Below are 22507 nucleotides of genomic sequence, written 5' to 3' on the forward strand. Positions count from 1 at the left end.
AGTGCAGGATAAACTTAAATATCCAAAATATGGGTGCTAGTCTAAATAATATGCAAAATATGGGTGCTAGTGTAAATATGCATAATATAGGTGCTAGTCTAAATAATAAAGCTTTTCCCAATGCTGGTAGTGTGGGAGATAGAGTGAGTGCTACTGTCCCTTTTGCCCAGGCACCTGTATATGATAAGTGGCACCTCAAGGGAAGATGTAGGACTTTAAAGAGGCACGTGTAGCTATAAAATTTGAGACATTCAGTGCGGTGCAAGATAAGCTTAGGCCTTGATCTTTTTGCAGCAATTTGATGTTGCCTATACAGGAGGGCATTTCACAGAGTCATCTAAAATATGCCGAGTTGCAAGTTTTCTAAAGGGGAATCCACTTCAGTGATGGACCACTATGCTTATACAAAACACCACACCAAACACGTGGGTAGGTTTCAAGTAGGTGTTTTCAACTGCGTGGCTTACCACAACTTTTCAAGTGAATATCATGACTGCTTGGCATGAGCTGAATTCCAATAATTGCCGATATTTGGAGGAGTATAACAACAAGTTTTGGGCAGCTTTGTTGCCTGTTAGCTCCTATCGGATTGTTCCTTTCATTGAGCAGGTTGAGAAATATTGATGCGGGCTGCCTAAGGAGTTGAGAGACTACTGCACAAAGTCTAAAGTTTCTAATACATCTCAGCTTATCGAGAATGCTAGCATGGCATATGCTTTCATGTAGGGGAGGACTTCTAGGTTCAAAGGTGGTCAAAAGCATGATACCGATCCAATGAAGGAAGAGAGGAAGAATGGATCTCGTGGGGATAAGTCTGATAGAAAAGCTAATTGTCAAAAGGATGAACATAATCGTTTGTCTCCAAAGGAACAACGCACTTTATATGAAGCTGGCAAATGTTTTATTTGCAAAGAGGAGGGACATCGGTGTCCGAACCATAAGACGAAGGAGTCAGCTAGTGACACGGATGAGCCACGGAATGTTCCAAAGGGCAAGAGTTCCAAATTCCACAACGGGTTATTTATGGCTGGTTTTATATAATGCCGTATACAGGTACTTGTAAAAAGAATTTTATATGGTAGACTCTGCCACTCTTTTTGGCATCCGATTCTAGATTATGTATGTTATACGATTTGCTGGATGGTGTTTTCCCTGCTAGTATTGGATGCTATTTTTGCCATGAGGTTTCGGTAAAATATGCGTGTTATTCTTGTCACCAGGATTCGACAAGATGGGAATGCTCTTTTTTGTCATGTGGTTTCGACAAAAAGAGAATGGATTCCCCTAGACCTTGGTTCCAGATGTGCAATTCCTAGAAGTGGTCTATCTCGTCCATCATTGGCTACGATGTACGTGGTGCTCTAGTCACATTGGATGTACTAGTCATTTTGTTTGCAGTGCTATACATATTTGTTATCTGCAGCCATACAAATCATATATGCATTGTTGGTGATCTATTGGCGGCATGGTTGGTTGTCCACTCAAATTTGGATTTGATATCTCTGGTACTTCGGATGTTCATGATGTACCACTACTGTGGGTCTAAAGAGATGGCCATAGGTGGGTAAAGCATGCATGAACTATCCCTGGGAAGTACGGTCTGAGTATTTATGTGCATGCATTAAGTGTTTACATATGCTCATGATGTACCATTGGCAGTGGGTCCTTAGGTATGGCCATACGTGAGGATGATCCGACACCATGGGGAGCATATTGTTTGTGAGTCCATGTATGCATGTATGTTGAATGTTTGCCTGTCTTTTGCTTAACAAACATTGTAGTGTTTCCACTTGGTTTTCTTTTGCAAGTAATTTATGGCAATCGAGGATGTTTTCCTTCTTTTAAGAGGGGGGTCTGTCATAAGGACGTGAAATTATGGGACTTTTGATTTGCAACCCCCGTTATTTGCGTGTGACTTCCTTAAGCCTCTGGGGCGCGAGGGTCACACCATGGGGTGGGACTTGGGGAATGAAAATTCCCTAGTTGGCCTTTGGAAATAGTGAATGTGCACCCAGTTACTAGGCAATTAATTCCTAGGGCCAAGGTGTGCAACAGGGGTGGACTTGGGATGCACTTGATGGTTCTATGCAACTAGATCTCCACATATGCCAAGAAGAGATGCTCGCTAAGATCTCCCAGCATACGTCCATTTAAGCATGTGCACGTCTATAAGGAGAGGAAGATGAATATCCAAAGAGCACAACTCGATCAAATGACGTCAGACAAAAAGAATCCATGAGGAGTAATGCATCTTATGGAACACTTGAGGCCCTGATAGAGAAATCAAGCCATTGAGCCCCAAGTGAAAGGGGAGAGACAAAGCATACTCAAAAGCCTTTCAATCTCCTTCCCGAGAACATGGCTTGCCCTGTAATTTCCTTCCTAACAACCTTGGCCTGTCGGCAATCCGAAAGGCACCCCTCAACATTAGGCAACATGCATAAGAAGAGGGAGTAGCAAACGTGGATCTCAATTGATCTACAACAATCCCTCCATGAATAGAAAGCCAAAATAGAAGACTAAGTTTTATATTCTTGAGAGATTTTTAGAGCCTTCTCCAACAACCACCAAAATTCATGAATCTGTAAAAATTTGGAACTCCTCCCAATGAGAAGCTCTAGAGAGTTTCCATCCCCTAACACTGAACCGAAACCTCTTGGCATTGCTAAAAATGTACTAGAAGCGGAGGCTTTTTTTGAGGTTCCTTGCATTAATTCACCCCTTGTCTCTAGGATCCCATTGCAAAAACTTTATGGGAACACCTCTATAAAGCATACGACAGACCTGGGACATATATATTTAAAGAAGAAAGTTTATTGCTTGCATATAAAATTTACAACATAGGTTATTGTGCAATCAATCACCCATAAATCAAGTCAGGGCAATGGATTTCCTCTTCTTTTGATCTATTAAGGATATTATGAGGTGAATTGAGGCTTGTCCATCCTTATAACAAAGGTCCAACATCACTTCCTCAACCTCCCCACACCCCCCCAAACTAATCTCTTTTCCTTGTTTCACAATATACACTCAAGCTGCTTCTATTGTAGCCTTTGATGTATTTACTTTTGGTTGCTCATTTATCCTTTTTTTGATTCACAACCCCACTCCTCTAAGTAGTAATCAAGAAGACCTCATGATTTTGATATTTCTCATGTCACGAGGATTTGAAATTATGGGACTTTTAATTTGCGACCCCCGTAATTTGCGTGTGATTGCCTTGAGCCTCTGAGGAGCAAGGGTCTGGCAAATTCCCTAGTGGGCCCTTGGAAATATTGAATGTGCGCCCAGTTACTAGGCAACTAATTCCTAGGGCCAAAGTGTGCAACAAGGGGCCTAAAGAGTGGTGCAATTAAAAATTGCTATTTTTAGCACAAGGTTCTAAAAAGAGAGGGAGAGGCCTTCTTTTGGACTCAGAAGGCCAAAATCAGTTCTAGAAGAGCCAAATCATCAGTTGTGAGCTGCCAGAGCCTGCCAGGTGCTACTAGAGCCAAATCGTTATCTGGCAGGAGGTTCCAGAGCCTGCCAGAAAAAATCGCCATCAACCAAGGCCAGTTCCATTGCATCCAAGGCCTACCAGAGGAAATCGCATCTGATCAGGAGCCTGTTGCAGATTGCGATTTCAGCCAAGGTGTCCTCTACAAATTGCAATTTCACTTCCAGGTCCTTCGAGCTGTGCCAAAACCAGCGTTTCTTTGCTAGATCTAGGGTTTTCAACCCCGATGACCTTTCTCAGTGGATACTGGTTAGAAGAGGACTTGTCTTTGCCTGTTTTTGCCATTCCCTGATTGATTGCTGGCTCATTATTGCATTTGGGTTTCTTTCCTTGCGAAGAAAGGTTGATTTATGCTGTTGGATAGTGGCCAGAGAGGCTATAGATTGAGGCGACCCATTTGAAAGTGCTTTGTCGATTGATTGCACCAGAGTTTGACTGTTGGAGGCTTTGTCTTGCAGTTGTTTAGCCGTGTTTGGCTAGTTGGACACTTGGTTGTGGAATTACATATGTGACTCAGACAGTGGATGATTTTGGGGTCTCTATTGCATGCTTTGGTTGGCTGAGGATACAAGATTGTCTCGTGATTGGATGCCATTCATCATTTGGAGTTGAGCAAGGAATTACAGGGTGCGCTGGACGGGGAGTCTGCGGGCATCGGTTTGCCTGTGGTGCAGCTTCCCAAAGACCTTTGTAATCAGCCGCTTGGCTTCAAATGAATGTTAAATAAATACCGCAAGGAGTGCCAACGTTTGGGACTAATCGGTGTAGGAGCATTGTAGCTCCCCTGTGGTCCATGATTCAAAGACCAGTCCTAGGATCCAGATTCCACCTCCTTCAGTATCCCTCGGACTTTGACCCCTATGCAAAGACCAAATGCAACTCCTTGCACCTCTCCTTTTGAGATGGACTCCTCAGAACTACCTGTTGTCTCCTCATCATCTAATGACTCTGATTCACGACTCTTGGATGTTTAAGAAGCATCTCTGACTACCTTCCTATGACGACTCTTGATGTTGTAGTGGATCTTGTTGTTTTCTCCTTGAAGGATAAGATCATTTGTCTCCCAGTCTTGAATTGCCTTTACTTGACGGAGCCATGACCTTCTCAAGATCAATGGGTAAGCCTTAGCATCTGGTTTTGTAGGAATAACCTGAAAAGTTGAAGGCACTGAAATGCCACATACATCCACTGCCAAGTTCTTTACCACTCCTAGAGCTTTCACCCTAGTATTATCAACAAGCTTAATATGATAGGGAGTCCACAACGCCATATGATTATATTGAGGCTGGGACCTGTGCCATTAATCACAAGGATTGGGAGAATGGATTTCTAATTCATAATTGATTTTGAAGGAGTGACACTGGTATCATTCTCCTAGTGGATTATGTTGGTCAATTTCTCCTAAGACTAGAAATTGATAGTTTCTTCGGAATCATGTTTGATTTCATGGTTTTCAATAGTGCATCAACAAACTATTTAGTTTTCAACCAAAAAAATCAATTTCATCTTTGCAATGAGAAATCACAGTGACATGTGAAGTTATCCTCCTACAAGAATGCGAGTTAGTCTAAACATTGAAAGTGCATGACAAATTATTGTCATTGCCACTTGATTTACATTGAGCCATTACAATGTGATTGCAAATTCATGGTTATTTATACTCTTGAGTTTTTTAAATGGTGTTAAATTGAAAAAACTGGTAAACCACTTTTTAAGATCTAAATTTTTGAAAGATCTAACGAGCCCTTAAAAATATAGTGCACACTATGACACATTGCACCCCATGACAGAGCCAAGAGGGGTCCATGAGGTGGCTCAGGACTCGCAAGGAAATGAACGTGAAGATATGCAAAGAAGTTACAGAAGCAGTGGAGAGAAAGTGGAAAGCGGGAAACATCCCAGTAGATGATTGGCAGCAAAGGAAGCTTCTGCACTTGCATTAGGGCATCTAAGGGAGGCTGTACCAAAATAACATGGGATACCAATCAGATAGTCAGCATTTTTCAAGGTGGTAAGCGTGCCATAGTAACATTTGAATCATGAGAACATAAAATTGAGTTTCTCAAACAAGCCAAGAAATTGGAAGGAACAGGTCTGGATGTCAGATGATCTTACCCAAGCTCAACTGAAGTAGAAACCAAGGGGGTTGGAGAAGTCGAGGAAGCCAGGAAAGCAGCGAAATGGGCTGTTTAGCATGATGGAAGAGTAATTATCAGAGACTTCAAGAGTTGAACTGTCTTATCTACAGACACTTGGTCGAAAACTGATGTAGAAGTGGATTTCTAGTAGGTTTGTTCTTCTTCCACACCATGTAAGCACTAAATGATAGAATTTTGTTAGACCTTTAGGCATGCACTAGGCACTTCTAGTTCCCCGTTGTACCATTGGTGATCTCATTATGTATTATGTTATTGGTCTCATAGGTCTTTTTGGCCTCCTGCAGACGTTAACCTCTCTCCCTCTCTCTCTCTCTCTCTCTAAAAGTTGTGAGATTTAAAAACCGTCTGCAGCATGTAGTCACTGGACAGAAAGGATTTACATATCTATCAATATGTGCCAGCAGGAAAGATAGTAGACAATATTCATTCATATAACCTTAAAGTACATTTACCACTGGTAAAATTTCACTGCATAGAACCCCTTTCCAACTACCAACATCGTCACAGTGCACGAAAACTACAAATGAAACTGAAACATAACCCAAGACAAAACAGAACTTGCAGAAAAGATTTTATCCAGCTTTCTCCATACAATGTTTTGTCCAGCTTGCATTTCTGAACACTCTTCCAACTCTCCATACAGTTAGGTCCCTCTTTGTGGAGCACTAACACAAGCATCAATATGCTGATTGACCTGGGTGTTGAAACCTGCATCTTGAATATCTCCAGAAAGAATCGTTGAACAAATGGGGCAAGTCACGGAAGGACCTGAAACAAATTACATCTGTAGGTATCTGTAGGTTTGGTCTCTCTCTCTCTCTCTCTCTCTCTCTCTCTCTTAGCAGAAAGGTGAACAAGATGGAGAACAAAGGCAAGCAGGAAATTATTGCAGAAGCTATGGAGAAGTTCAGCACATTTCCACCAGCACCAACTCTTGTCTCCAAGGTCAAGGAAATGATCAACACTCAAGTGAGTTCAGCCAAGGAAGAGATGGCCATTGTTGCGGACAGCAAACTTAACAAAGCAGATCTGTACACAAAAGTAAAAGAGCAGCAGGCTATAGCACATAATAAGCAGATACTACGCATTGTAGGGTGCCCAAGGATTGCCTTGGCCTTTTTAATGAAGAACAGGATTACACAGCAGACGAGAGGATTGCATGTCTCAAGAAGGAAATACCACAAGTAGAGTGGGATCATAATGATTTTAGCTGTCTCTCCCAAACAGGAATGCAAGTACAAGTGTTTTTCAAGGAGAGAGCAGGGAGAATTAAGATTCTTCGACAAACAAACAAGCTGAAGGGCACAAGGATTTGGATCTCCGAGGAACTCACCTTAACTCAGCTCAAACAGAGGAGTGTCGAGCTCACCAAAATGAAGGATGCACATAAAGCTGGAAAATGTGCTGTATATCGAGATGGAACAACATTAATTAGGGATTTCAAATCAAAACCTAAAGACTCTCAGTCTTAAACTGATGTTATGAAGGCCACTTCTATTAGTTTTATATTCCTAGTATGTATCGGTGTGATATAATAATCGAGCGGAGATGCCATGTGCACTCCTCAACCCTCTGGCCTATCCAGATGTTGCAAGTCTTTTTGACATTTTGTACTTTGTCCGATAGACCCGTGAGGTCTCCTGCGGACGTTAATATGACTTTCTTTCTTTCTTCTCTCTCTCTCTCTCTCTCTCTCTCTCTCTCTCTCTCTCTCTCTCTCTCCGCGTCGCAGCCCATCAGCACCTCTCTGTACCTCCCGTCTGTACCTAGTCCTTGTTGGGATATGTGTGATCAAGGGCTTATCCACTAGCAGTCATATGGTTGTGTGTGTAGAAGAGGCACACTTAGTGCCATAGACCATGACACAGGTGATGATGTAATGCAAAGGCCCCCACATGGGGTGGTGCCTATGATTGTGGAGTTCCTATGATTTGATTTAGGCCACCCTCTCTTCCATTATATAAAAGAGAGGACTTCCCCTCAACTCAATGGACCATTTTGCCATTTGGTTCCCACACTCTTCCATGATGTCCTCCTTCACTCCCACTTTCCAACAGTCCTCCCGTCCGTACAGCCCGTCGCCTGTCAGCAGCAGCCCGTACCTCCCTATACCGTACAGCCCGTCAACAGTAACCCGTTAGCCCTTTGCCTCAGCCAGTAGTTACCTCAGCTAGCAGCAGCCAAACTAACCCTAACCCTGAGTTGGGCTAAACCCAAACCCAACTCGGGGGGGCTAGGGGGTTCAACAGACAGCCAGTTATGGACTGGCCTACCCTTTCCTCCAAGTCCCCCTCAACTCCTTCAACCTCCATCAAGACTCGGTACTCTACAATTGCAGCCATGACACCCTCTCCATATGCACGGAATTACTAACAGGGCTCAAAACGACCCATCCTTGGGCAACAGGATCAGATTTTTTATTTGCAGCAGGTAGTGAGAGAGCTACGATTGAAACTCGCAGAAGTAAAGGCTCGACTTCTCATTCTGGAACGGCCTGGTAAGCAGGCAGTAATTGATGAGGCTGTAAAATCTTGAAAGGCTTCCCCCCCTACCCCACAGCTAGTCTCTACAGTCAAAGATCTTGTTCACATTGAGTACAAACTGCTAAGACGGAAGCGATTGTGGAAGTGGACACCAAAGCAAGTAAGCTTAATATTCAAGCAGAGATTAAAGAACACGAAGCTAGATGCGCTGAAGATTAGAATAGGGGGACTCCCAAAAGATTGATACAAAGAGGAGGACACATATAGTGAAATATTGACAAAGATCAAAGCAAGATTGCCCAACATTGAATAGGTGGATGCTGATGAGCAGGATGATGACGACTCCAGGCCAGCTTCTATTCTGCACTATAAAGGTCATGCAATCCTTACACTAAAGTCAAAAGATATGCGGTTCAAGCTTCTTCAACAATCTTACAAGTTGAAGGGCACCAAAGTATGGATAGCAGAGGAGCTTACACAAGCTCAACTCAAGAATAAGGCAACTGAATTAGCTAAAGTCGGGGCTGCCAGAAAGGACACATATAGTGAAATATTGACAAAGATCAAAGCAAGATTGCCCAACATTGAATAGGTGGATGATGATGAGTAGGATGATGACGACTCCAGGACAGCTTCTATTCTGCACTATAAAGGTCATGCAATCCTTACACTAAAGTCAAAAGATATGTGGCTCAAGCTTCTTCGACAATCTTACAAGTTGAAGGGCACCAAAGTATGGATAGCAGAGGAGCTTACACAAGCTCAACTCAAGAATAAGGCACCTGAATTAGCTAAAGTCAGGGCTGCCAAAAAGGATGGAAAATGCGCAGTTTACCGTTAAGGCGTAGCACTAATCGGAGAGTTTAAATCAAAACCAAAAGACTCTCAGTCTTAAACTGATGTATGGCTGTTTACTCTTTCAGACTATCATGTAGGTACTCTAATAATGTGGGTTGCTTTTGCACTACTTGGGAGCTGCCATGGGCCCTCCCTAAAGCAGATGTACTAGAGGGTTTCTTGCTGTCCCATAGGCCTTTTGGTCTCCATTGGACGTTAATAGACTTTCGTTCTTTCTTTCTCTCTCTCTATCTCTCTCAGTATGGCAAACACATCAGCAGACACGTCCGCAGCACTCCTGAGATGCCTCATAGACATGCTCCCCACAGAAATCAACAGGCGCCTTACAGAGTTGCTCACTCAAAGGAAAAACGAAATATCTTAACACACTACCATGTTTTCTAACAACATCTCCTTTATGATGTCTTTTGACTCAATTATCTCATTTGAGCTAGTCCCTAATTTTGTGCTTTTACATCCATATTTTCTCACTCGATGTTGAGTAATGATTCTCTTCCGGATCTATAGACTCTGGGGTGTGGGAGAGAGAGCAAAAGAGGATCACATGATGGGATACAAAATTGAGGCATAGCTGATGTGATCAATTGATAATAGGAGCAATTACAACGCACGTCATTTACAGGCTGGGCAACACGTGTGACGTCACATACAGGATCTACTTTACTCTGGAACGTCGAGTGACAACCTCCCACCAAAGGACAAGTGTAACTCTAGGATGTTTCACACCACACAATTGTAGGATACACACTCTCGGACTCCAATTCCCAACAAACCCCCCTTCAGAGCTAGGGTGAGTGACAATGATGGCAACATCCAGACTGTGCATCCCATGCAATCTCAGAGGCTAAAGTCTGAGCATGGTTCAAAGGTTGAACTAAATGCTCTCATGGTTTAAAGTTCAGACATGACCAGAGCCTCAAGTCTAAGCATGGATGCATGACCAGGTCATAGGTCTAGGGATAGATATACCACCATCCTGAAAATCGGCCTAATAGAGGAATACCAAAACAACACCCCCTGCCTCCTAACTCGGTATAGGAAAATAGTGGAGCCTTTTATGAAACAACGCACACGAAAAAAAACACAATAGAATTATTACAGTCATTTCTGGGAGACTAACCAAGGCAAAGTACCGGACTCATACACATGACTCCAGAAAGCCCATTCCTCGCCTATCTCTTCTGAAAGAGACGAATCCGAGACAGCTGCAGTGAAAGCTTTCTCATCAAGTACAGTAGAGCATCCAACTTCGTCGTCGTCTTCATCAGTCTCTTGTGCAACCAGGCCCTTGACTGTTCCTTTGCTATTTTCTTGAAGCATCAATCTTCCGTATGTCCGAGCTTCTTGTAATAGGTACACTTCAGTGCCTTGCCATTCTTCCTTGATTTATTCTTTGAGAAGAATGCCTTCTCAAGTTCCAATGAAGCTCTAGCTTTCTCTATAGCACAGCAGACCTCATCAAAAAGGATAGCCACCATATCATCGTATCTCATCACGGCCAACCCTGAGTACTACCAGCACCTCACTAAATTTGGACATATCTTCAATACTCGAGAGCAAAACTACCACCCGATCATCTTCTCCAACTGTGGCTTTCAGGGCATCTAGTTGTTATAGATCCTAGATTGCTCAGGTATTCACTCAGTGACTCTCCTTCCTTCATCTTCAAATTAAAAGTTTTTGCTTATTCAAAAACTTTTAAATTAATGATTTTATTTCCAAAAAGATTTTCCAACTTAGTACAAACTTCACTTGTTGTCTTGTCAAGATCCACATGGTGGATTAGGTTGTCAGCATGGCCTAGTATAGCCAAGGCCTTATCATTCTAGTTCTCCAAGTGAAGGATCTTTTTGTCGTCCGACTTAGGCTTCTTTCTCTTGCCATTTGCCACATTCCAGATTCCTTCTCGCATAAGAAGCAGCCTGATTTTTGTTTGCCAAGTGGGAAAGTTGGTGCCTGAAGATTTCTCAATCAATGAAGCTAGTTTTAATGCATCCATGATGAGTACAAGAGAATAATCAATTGATTACAACTCAGTTTGTCATAACAAAGTGAAAGTGCAGTACATGTCGAACTTGAGTAGCAAGCATAAACAACATCAAATGGAGAAAAAGAGGGAAGAAAGAAGGAGCTGATCGACTAACAATGGCATCGAATTAAGAGACAACCACTTAGCTTGGAGAAGACCATTAACTACAGCATGAAGGCTGTCGACCAGCAATCAAATCGTTGCAAAAAATCGATGGCAGCAACCATGAATGTGGGGCAAAAAATGCTGTCGATGCAGATCTGCTTCAAGTCGTTGCAGAAAATCAATGGCAGCAACCATGAATGTGGGGCAAAAAATGCTGTCGATGCAGATCTGCTTTAAGTCGTTGCAGAAAATCGATGGCAGCAACCATGACACAAAGCAACTTCTCAAATGTGACATATTGTTGCAGCATCGTGAGCTTCAGGGCAGCACTCCCAACTTAGGATGAAAGCACAATATTGGGCAGAGAATAGCGTACTGCTTTTCCCTCAGAATGGTGGCGCATGAGTGGCAATTTGCTCCATAGCTGGCAACAATGTGACTGTGACAAGCCTCAATTGCAGCAGGAGGCAGCCTGCTAAGGGACAGCGGCGTGGTACAGGGAGGAACAGAGCTGGAGTAAAGAAATGATCACAGAAAGGGGCACCACTTCAGAATAGGAGCAGCATTTCCAGCTGAGTGGCACATGAAAGAAAGGTATGCACAGATCTGGAAAGAGCTCCAGCTAGGAATGGAGTCGACAAAGGAGGCGGCGGTGACACATGGGCTCTGAACCATGTTAGAATACATGGTGTGGGAGAGAGCCAAGGAAAATCACATGATGGGATACAAGATTGAGGTGCAACTGATGTGATGGATTGATAATGGAGCAAGTACAGCGAACCTCTTTTATAGCTTGGGCAAGCCTCACACTCTGCATCATAGGTGAGGTCAGTGGAGGAATATCTCTTGAACTCATATGTGATGTTACACACAGAATCTAATCTACTATGGAAGGTCAAGTGACCCTACAACCTCCAAAAGAAAAAGTGGAGTCTAGTACACTTCACACCCACACAACTGTAGGACACTCTCACTGGGACTCCAATTTTCAACAGATGTCTCAGAAGTTGCGTGCAATAGAGCAGTACCACCCCCAAAAAAGAGGACACGATGGCTGCCCTAAGTAAAGAGCATGAAGAGACAACAGAACAAGCCAAAAGCGAGAATAACCATGCATAGGGACTCAAGACCCTCAGGATAAAAATCCAGAATGCGGGTGGCTGGTTTTTAAACAAGACCCCAGCAATAGAAGAGACCGATCTGCTAATACTGTGGTAAACATGGGAGCTGAGATCCCAGAAATGCAAGGCTCCTCAAAAAATCAATGTGGAACACAAAAAAAGGCATACAAGAAAGAGGGTTTGGGAGGATAGCATGCTACATCAACAAAGAATGGGAGGAAATCAGTTAAGGTAATAACACAGACCTAAATAAACAATATATGTGGCCAAAAATTGCAGCAAGGCAGGAAAATATAGGCATGACACTTTGGTATTTCACGCCTCCGCAATCTCCAATATAGAAAAACAATGGTAGCATATCATATCTTTGTTGAGCGATAGTCACTAGACACATCTGTAAATATGTTAGAACAAATAAAATCCTTGTCTTATAATGTCCAAGGGTTGTGTGATCCATGCAAATGGAAGCTTGTATGGGCTTATGTCAATAAATTTCAGCCTGATATAGTAGCTTTGCAAGAGCATAATCAGCATGTATATGCAGGTCAGACATGGCATTTTAGTCAATATGATATTTTCTATGTGGGACAGTGTTCCTTCTCTGGTATGGTACTCCTAGTGAAACATGCTTTTCAGCGAAGGTAGATGGATTGTCATGCAATGTCTTATACAAGCACCACAATCTTCTCATGGTAGAGCTTTGATATGGCAGACCATTCGGCAATATCCTTGGAGATATCATGCTTTTATCTATGGGGATTTTAATAATGCTCCCCAGCAAGGAGAAATACTTCGCGTCATGCACATATGCTGGTTTTTGAGCATGAGCAATGGAAAGAAACATGTGCTTTGATGCCTGGTTACAATTTTCAGCATAATGCACAGTCATCTTATCGGACACGCCTCAATCATTTGTATATGGTCAATGTGCATCAATATGACGCTTTCAATTGTCATATGTGGATGGATTATGCATATCCGCACTTGGATCATTCTCCACTTTGGTTGAAGTTGTACTTTCAAGAAATACAGCATGACAAACTGCCCAATCAATGGCAGCATGATGGCGCATGGTCTACAATGTCATTGCACCTCTTCGGGCACAAAATCTGATAATTATTGAATACGCATGGGCTGCATTTACTACTCGTATGCAGTATGTCATTTGTGAATATGGCAAGAGATATTTGCATCATCTCAAAGAGGATGCTGCCAAGGCTAAAGATATCTATCCGGGTTTGACAGAAATTAGTCACTTGCGGGATTTATCTCCTACTAAGAATGCTCATCTTTGCCAGGCCAGGCATCTCTTACAATGTAAAAATCACAGGAAAATTCAGAAACAGGAAAGCAATGTAATGGTCACAGAAACAGGCATCTCTTACAATGTAATGATCACAGGGAAATTCAGAAAGGCCAGGCAAAGAGCTATTTTGGATAAAGATTGCTCCTCTAAAGAATTCTTAAAAAGCTTGCATCAAAAAAGACAGTGTGAAAATATTTGTTGGATGAAAGATGCTGATGGTAATTGGACCACATCTCGGGCACACCTAGCCCATGTGTATGAGTCATTATGCCAGACAGTTTGAGCATGTTGATTTGCATCATCAGAAGTACTCTTGTCTCAACAGGAAATCCTTTAGAATGTGTCTCATGAGTATGTCCCATGAGCAGGCCATGCAGATAGACACACCTTTCTCGGCGACCGAGTTCAAAGATGCATTAAAGTCATGCGGCAAATGGAAGTCTCCAGGCTGGGATGGTCTCACTGTAGAGTTTTTTCTTGACTACAGGGATGCCCTTTCTCCTACTTTGCTATATATGATCAATTTTGCATGGGAATCTCAGTAAATGCCAGCTAATTGGAAAAAAAGGGTTAATTAAATTAATCCCTAAGAAACATCTTTCTGAATCTTCTACTGACAGGAGGCCTATCACTCTTACGCCAATCATCTACAAGCTTGTTGTCAAGACGGTGGTTTCACACATCAAAGGTCTCCTGCATGATGGGTTGCTCGGTATGGGTTCATTCCTCGAAGATATATTACTGACAATATTACAAATGCTTCTGTGGGGATAGAATATGAAAATACACTCGACACAGATGTTCTCTTGTTACAGGTTGATATTGCAAAAGAATTTGATACTGTGCAATGGAATTTTATCTCGCAAACCGTGCGCTTACTCGGATTTGTGGTAAAAGATGCAGTAAATTATTTATTGGTTGTATCAAGATAGCAAAGCTGCTGGTATTCTCCTTCAAGATCTGACTGATGATTGGACTCTTTGTCGTTCAGTGTGATCACCTTGTTCTTACCGGTAGCTTACATGGGTTATAGCTACATGGAGGGAGGAAAATGATAGCACAAGCTTATGCTAATGATTCTTTCTTCACTCCTAGGAACACTGAGATGGATCTTTCTCAGCTCATGAGCGCTTTATCATTGTATGGTTTAGCAGCTGGCCTACAGGTCAATTTTAAAAATCTAGGCTTCTACCACTCCATGCAAATGATTGGCATAATATCCTTTGGCCTAGAGAGATTGTTTCATCTATGCAACTTGTGAGGCATCTTGGCTATCCGTTAGGGTGGATGGTCACTCGTCGCAAGCAAACGGACTAAGTCCTCACTAAGCTTTTAAAAAAAGCTAGAGTATTGCAACTTAGCCACCTAGCATGTGCATATTCATTTCTACATAATCCAATCGATTTTGGTTTCCTATAAACAGTTCTTTTTGCTATTGATGATGTCTACCAAGCAAGATATCTCTTCTTTCATGTCTTCTATCTTCGAGGCTTTCAGGCGCTCCAAGCATGGTCATAAACACATTAGGCTACTCTCTTTAAGAGCACCTCTACTCGCCAAGGATGCATGGGGGTTTAAATATTCTTAACATATTCTGGCTCACAAGTAAAAAATGATGCTTGAATTTATGCAGAATCATCAGCCTTGGACTGTCATGATGTGACACTTGATTTCATATATGATGACAGATGCATTTTGTCCATGGGCCAATGCATTTTGTCCATGGGCCAATGCATTTGTCCACAGTCCAACCCACTGGGATTCTCTTCTTGGTCATATTGATGGCAAAGTTTAGGGATGCCCTTTTGTGACTCGCATGCTTTCTAATTGGAAGCATATACTCTTGCACTTGAAATGGAATGGTAGGGATACCATGTTGGCAACTCTTTGCGTGCAAAAATCTTACATTGGTTGAAGGTTTTCCACTTCCACTGGTCATGCAAGAGCCTAGTGTAACAAAGGGTAAATTTACTTAGTCTTTAGAATGGTGTGCCTTTTAATGGCTTGTAAATAAATAGTTCTTTAAGTAGGGGGAGCCATAAGTTGTCACGTGGCATCATAGACTTGCCATCCCATAAGTAGACCTGTAATTGATGCCAGGCCCACACCTATAAAAGCGGGCCCTGCTGTACTATGTACCCATTCATTCTTAATGCAATCTTGTGATCACTCATTTACAGCTGAGCTTGACTAGCTCTAGGCTGAACTAGGATTTCTCTCCTAGCCTAGGAATCTCCCTTCCTAGCACTGTTGCTGGTGCATCCCCTCACTAGCTATGGATCTACACACAAGTCCAGGTACTTTTATGGTTCAGATCATGAAATTATGCAACCTACATCCTGTCCTTTACCTTTGCATTGATTTGTTTCCATTTCTACATTACTAGGCTGTTGAACTAGACCTAAACTAGCATGTTGTAGGTTAGTTTACACGTGGCAGCCCCTGATTGGACCAGGATCCTAAGTGCTCATAATTGAACAATTTGTGCTCAGCTTGATCTCCTGATCAGAAGCCCTAAAGTCTGGCAGTGACATTTCTAAATTTGACCTAGGATTGGGCCTCCAAAGAGATCAGGAAATCAGTTTAAGAACCATCACGTGGAGAACTTCAGAGGATGATTTGGTGTGGATTCTATAAGACTGGGCATTGGCTCCACTAAGGGAGCCCAGGATGATGGCCTTGAAATGGTGGAAATCCCTGGCAGTTGCAGACAGGAGCGAAGTGATGGCACTTCCAATGCCCAGGCATCTCAGGCCCTGGAGAAAAACACTAATGGTTATATGGATCCTATATTACAGGACCTTAAGGAGATGACTGTGGAGATTAAAGCTAATGGTATAAGGATGCAAAATTCCTTTGCTACAATGAACAGGAAGTTGGACTAGAAGGAGTCTGATTCATGAGGGAAAGAAGCCTATGGAGCAGGCCCTAGAGGATGACTCGGATTCTGAAAAGGATGTCATGATTGAGCCTATTGTAGACCCTCATGGTTTCATGGCATCAGCAAGGAAGACCTAATGGGGAAATAGATCAGAAGAGCAGGAAGCCATGAAAGAGTAATGTCCCCAAGTGTGCCAACCCTAAGGTAGATAGCCTGTGTCAAAGGTTTAATGAATACAAGACCTTACCTGGTGATCTCAAGTCGACCTAGTCATGCCATTTCATCAGTCTATTAAAGTTCTAAACCTATGGGACCTACAAAAGACAAGGATGTCAAGGATAAAATTGTTTTATCTAAGTTCAAAGGTGATACTTGTACCCCTAGTGAAATGGAGGAATGGCTGAGTAAAATGGAAGACTATTTTTTGCTCTATCCTAGAAGTGATCAAAGATAAGATTTGTTGTCCTGCAGTTGGAGGATTATGCTCATTCCTGGTAGAGAAACCTTCAACATGAGGGAATCACTATTCACTCTTGAGAGGAATTTAAGGAGCAAATGTTTCAGACATTTGTATCTTCGAAACTATGGTAAAACCAGGGTGCGAAAATGCGGCTCTGACTAGGAAATTAATTCCATGGACAACTATGGAATGCAGAAATACCTCAGGGATGACATATCAATATTAAAAGACATCTGATCTGCAAAATCAGAACTTTTCGAGGTGGAGAGGGGTAGGTGGGCAAGACCCAGGACCCCAAAGAAGAAAGGATCTGCAAAATCTACCCCACAGGGGAGGTAGAAGATGAGCAGCATGTACTCCTAAGATGCAGAGCTTAAACACAATCTGAGAAAGATATGAGGGCAGCATATATAGCTTAAAAAATCTGCTGGAGCAGCCAAAAATCTAGGAAGCTACTTGAAAGAGGTTTTGGAACATCGCAACAAGGTGCGGGTGCTAGCACGCAAGTAAGCTCAACAAGTTCTCACTACATAACCAGTTTGTAACATTTTTTCACGCCGGTTGCAAGGGATCACTATTAGTTGACAGTGATCACACTCCCATAGATCCTGAAGGGTCTCACACAGACTCTAATACAACCATATCATCTCTCTCTCTCTCTCTCTCTCTCTCTCTCTCTCTCTCACACACACACACATAGAGCTAGTCTCTACAGTTAAAGATCTCGTTCACACGGAGGTGATGTTACATCAACCATAATTACGAAAGTCCCTCGGCTTGGTTATCACAAGGCGGGAAACTGGAGGGCTCGACAGTGCTTGTATGGGCAAGGGCCTCAAGGGCTTGGGACTAGGGTCACTGTTACGCTCAAGTTGAGGTAACATGACCTCAAAAGGGTCAATGGGCATTTTCCTTTAAAGGATCGATGTTTGTATTATATTTGTTTGGGCTTCACGTAAATGATTAAAAGGAATCAAGGTCAAGGTCCTTGGTGAGGGTGACATGGCACAAGACTAGGTGGATCTAAGGCTAAGGGGTCTAAATGCATTAAAGGTGCCAAGGGGCAAATGATTTCAATGATATCCCAAGAGAGGGATAAATGATGCATTTAGGGGATGCCCTCAAATGATGACATTTGGCGGACTAGATCCATCTAGGGATATGTGGGCTCTATGTATAGCATGCAAGTTTTTTTCCTACTTACGTATCTTTTTGGAGCTAGCTACAGTAGGGGTTGGTTGGGTGGAACATAGTTATGCCTACGCCCATGATTTGCAGGAAAAATTCGGCGTTAATGGTTTAGTCGTATCAAACTTCCGAGCTCAGGAAATTTAGAACGCTCACGGAAAACGGGTATGCAAATATTGGTTCGGAAGGTTTGAATGACGAATTAAATCTTTGATATGGCGATAGATGAAGGCACCTGCGTTGGGAAGCCAGAGGGGTGATGTCAAGATTATCTTGAAAGGCAGATGATCGTAATATCCATGAATGCAAGCAGGAAAATCCGGACGTGAAAGGTTTGTCCGCTTTAAAGGAGGGTGCGATGGGTGAAGCGTATCAGGTGGTTGGAACTGTTACCTCGAATATGCATGACGCTTGCGTAGTGTACGTCTGAAAAAGAAGCTCTCTATCGCTATCCACCTTAAGCTTGGGCAAACGTTGAAAGGTGCAGAACTTTGCGATCTTGTGCTAAAGGATGGAGTTAGCCCTTCGTTGACAAGCCCGGTCATTTTGTTGATGTCACGATTGACGACTGAGAGTAACCAAGGGATTGCGTCAAAAAATAAATTACGTGTGCCTCAGAGTTACTTGCTTTAGGTCGAGAGCCTTGTAGGGAGCCTGTCAGACCATAGAGATTGCGTGGGTGCAAGAGTTCACGTCGCTGTTATAGTGTTAGTTTGCAGGTGGTTGGTGAACTTGTTCGTGATTGTCGTGATTGACGGGTGCTATGCCCACATGGCTGTTCATCGCTTCATTGCACAACTTATTGTTTAGCAACACACCAACCTTAGTCTGTTGGGACCCTCGTGTGCAGTAATAAAAGAGAGGCTGGAGCCTGGGTATTTGTTTATAATGGCTGATCTTCTCTTGAATCCAACGTAAAGGCAGGTGGTTGCAGGACAAATTATAAATACAGATTGGGAGTGGCTTACAGGGACTAGTTGATCTCTTCATGCAGCAAAAATATGACCAAGGAGCTTTCTATGCCTTTTACATTTTGTTGGGGTATATGCTAGTTTATTTGCCCTCGGTGTTTGAGTTATTTGAGATTGCTGATATTTCCCTAGTATAGGGAAAAGATATTCATCTTGGTTCTCAGCTATTTTCAGTTGATGGTTACGCCTGTTTAGACACCTTTTGTGGTTGTGAGATTGAAAAGCAATTTGTAAATACAGTTTTAGGCGGTGTTTTATTTATTTTATTTTATTTTTAAAAAACACCCATCGACCTAAATGAAAGTTGAAGAAGAAGCTTCTAGGGTGGATCCGTAGAATCGGGAGTCCGAACGACCCTGCAGGTGTCGCGCCCAGCAGGCCATACACTGTCTGGTAGAATTGCATTATTGGAGGATGCCTTGCAACAGATTTTAGCACAACAATTGCAAGCAAATGTAGGGCAATCCGAGCTTAGAAAAATGGTTCATAGTATGTCTGCTAGACCATCTCGTGAAGAGAAGGGTAAAGCTCCAATGGAGCCTGAATCCAGTGTTCATACGGTCGAGCCTAGGAGGGCTAAGGTGCCTAATATTGCCAATTATAGGCCAGAAAAGTATTTTGGTCGGATGTATGACCGTAGTTCCGATATCATAGAGACCTGGTTACACAAATGGGATGAGGCCTTCGCCATTTGTGAAATCAGGAATGATATGAAGAAAATCCGCGAGGCCACCCATATGTTTAATGAGGCAGCGGATAGGTGGTGGATAAAACAGCACAAAGATGGAGTGGCATCCACTACTTGGGAGGGGTTTTAAAAAGAATTTAGAAAACACTTCTTACCTCCTGACGAAGCATCCCGAGCTTGGGATCAATATCGAAACCTTCGTCAAAGAAATTTATCAGTGGCGGAATACACTGATAAGTTCAGAGAAAGTGTAATGAAAGTTTATGAACCTCTACCTCAGTCAGTCCAGGTAAAAGATTTTATCTTTGGAATGAATGATCGAATCAAGATGGAAGTTCCGGCTAAGTATGCGAACACACTAGATGAAGCAATTGCCATAGCCCTGAACTATGAGGATGCCAAAGGGAACAGACCAAGTGGGTTTGTGCAGGTTGGGACTCGGTATGAGTACCCGAAGAAAACTGGGTTTAAGAAGAAGTGGATTAGCAAAGGGAATGCCTCACAGCCTAGTGGAAGAGACTCCTATACCAAGTACCACCATTGAAGTGAAAAGGAAAGTAACACCAATGGCAGCCCGGGCTTGGTCGAAGTCTTCTTTGAACCCAGAGAAAAGAGAAAAAACGAGGAGAGAAGGCTTGTGTTTTGGATGCCTTCAGCCTCATCAATGGAAAGATTATCCACGAAACAAGGATCGTCAGATGGCTGAGATGGTGATCTCAGAATGCAATGTGAAAATAGAGGAAAGACCCAGAGCAGAACAGATGCATATTCAGGTAGCGGGATCTTCTCAAAGGTCAATACCTGTTTTATTATGTGTGTCTGTTGCTAAGCTAGTAACCAGTGCACCTGATAATGTCCTATCAAAGCCCGCAGCAACGGGGTATACAACCTTTAACGATACGGAGTTAATAAAGATGAAAGGGCAAGTAGCCAATCATGATGTCATTGTGTTGTTTGACTCAGCGTCAACACACAATGTAATTAACTCCAAGCTTGTAAAGAGGCTGAAATTAAAGACTAGCCCATCTGACTATGCATATACAGTCAGAATGGCGGACGAAAGTTCACCTGAAGAATGGGACCAAAGGGTTACCCAGTTGGAACTTCGAATTCATGACTATACCGAGAAGCTTGATTTTGAAATGACAAAGCTTGCTCACGCAGACATAGCCCTAGGTAAGGCTTGGCATTCTAGGAAGAATCCAACCATAGATTGGAAAAAGCACATTTATTAATTCAAGATGAATGATGTGCTGTATGTCTTATGAGGTGAAAAAGATATAGCTCAAGGACCGCTGGTTTCTGTCATGGAAGTTCGAAAAGCTCAAGAAGAGTTTTTGTTTCTTTGTACAGCATCGGTAGAGCCGATTGATGGTTCTTCGGCTAGCACTGATGTTACCCAAAATCGAGAGATGGCCAAGCTGGCTGATCAAATAGCAAAGGAGTTCTCTGATTGTTTTAGGAATGAGTTACCTTATGGGTTACCTCCAGGGTAGAATGTTCAGCATAAGATTGAACTAATCCCGGGGGTAGAACCTGCAAATAGACCTCCCTATAGATTAAGTTTTACTGAAGAAGCAGAGGTACGAAGACAACTGGAAGAATACCTCAAGCTGGGGCAGATTCAACCCAATTTCTCACCTTTTTCTTCGCCAATGATATTTTAAAAAAAGAAAGATTATACTTTTCGCCTCTATATAGATTACAGATCATTGAATAATATCACTATTAAGCACAGGTATCCGATGGCTCGGATCAATGATTTGCTAGATGCGTTACATGGGGCCGTAATTTTCAGTAAGATAGATCTTAAATGTGGCTACCATCAAATCCGTATTAGAGCCGATGATGTGCATAAAACCGCTTTTAGAAGCAGGTTTGGACATTATGAGTTTTTTGTAATGCCGTTTTGACTCACCAATGCTCCAGCTACATTCGTCATGCTTATGAACGATTTACTATGTCCATATATCGGAAAGTTTCTAGTATATTTTATTGCGATATTCTTGTGTTCAACAAAACTATTGTTGAGCATCACGAACACTTAAGAATAGTGTTAAATACTTTGAGGAAAGCCAATCTTTATGTAAATAAAAAGAAAATTGTACTGTGTATGATAAGACTTGAATATTTAGGATTCATTATTACTCCTGAGGGGGTAGAAATGAATCCAAAGAAAGTGGCTGCGATACTGACTTGGCCTATCCCTCAGAGTTTGACCGCTTTGCAATCATTCTTGGGATTTGTTCAAATTTATCGAAGGCATATTAAAGGATATTCTGAAATAGTATCACCATTGACTGATCTGACCTCAGATAAAGTACCTTCTATATGGGGACAGAATCAAAAGGAGAGTTTTAACACCATAAAACAAAGTTGTGGTCTCAGGACCGGTGTTAAAAATAGTTGATCCCCAACAACCGTTTTTCCTTGAAACCGATGCAAGTGGCATTGCGGTAGGAGCAATTCTCCTCCAAGAGGGAAGGCCAGTAGCCTTTGAAAGCAAGAAGCTTTCTCCCTCTTAACGAAATTGGCCAACTCATGAATTAGAGTTGTATGCTGTTATCCATGCTCTGAAAACATGGAGACAATATTTATATGGATCAGAGTTTTATGTTGATGTTGATCATGATACTCTGAAACATTTTTGTAAACAACCTGACTTGAGAGGCCGCCAAGCTAAGTGGGCAGAACTCATGCAGGAGTTTAACTTGACGATTCGGTACTGAAGAGGGAAGGATAATAAAGTTGCTGATGCGTTG

The 22507-nt window shown here is 42.4% G+C and overlaps 1 protein-coding gene across 4 annotated transcripts in view; it reads right to left on the bottom strand.

Annotated features, from left to right (window-relative positions):
- Positions 1–6094: 6094 nt before the first annotated feature.
- Positions 6095–22507, bottom strand: part of LOC147883788 (uncharacterized) — a 48922-nt gene continuing 32509 nt past the window's right edge. For all 4 annotated transcript variants that reach the window (XM_087399176.1, XM_087399175.1, XM_087399174.1 and 1 more), the window contains one exon: positions 6095–6423. In XM_087399176.1, coding sequence (XP_087255302.1) covers positions 6299–6423 — 125 coding nt within the window. In that variant the 3' untranslated portion in view covers positions 6095–6298. The remainder of the gene's footprint in view (positions 6424–22507) is intronic.

Source organism: Dipteris shenzhenensis, chromosome 27 (genome assembly GCF_047967505.1).
Source record: "Dipteris shenzhenensis isolate YYH24624 ecotype China chromosome 27, Dip_SZ_1.0, whole genome shotgun sequence".
NCBI lineage: Eukaryota > Viridiplantae > Streptophyta > Polypodiopsida > Gleicheniales > Dipteridaceae > Dipteris > Dipteris shenzhenensis.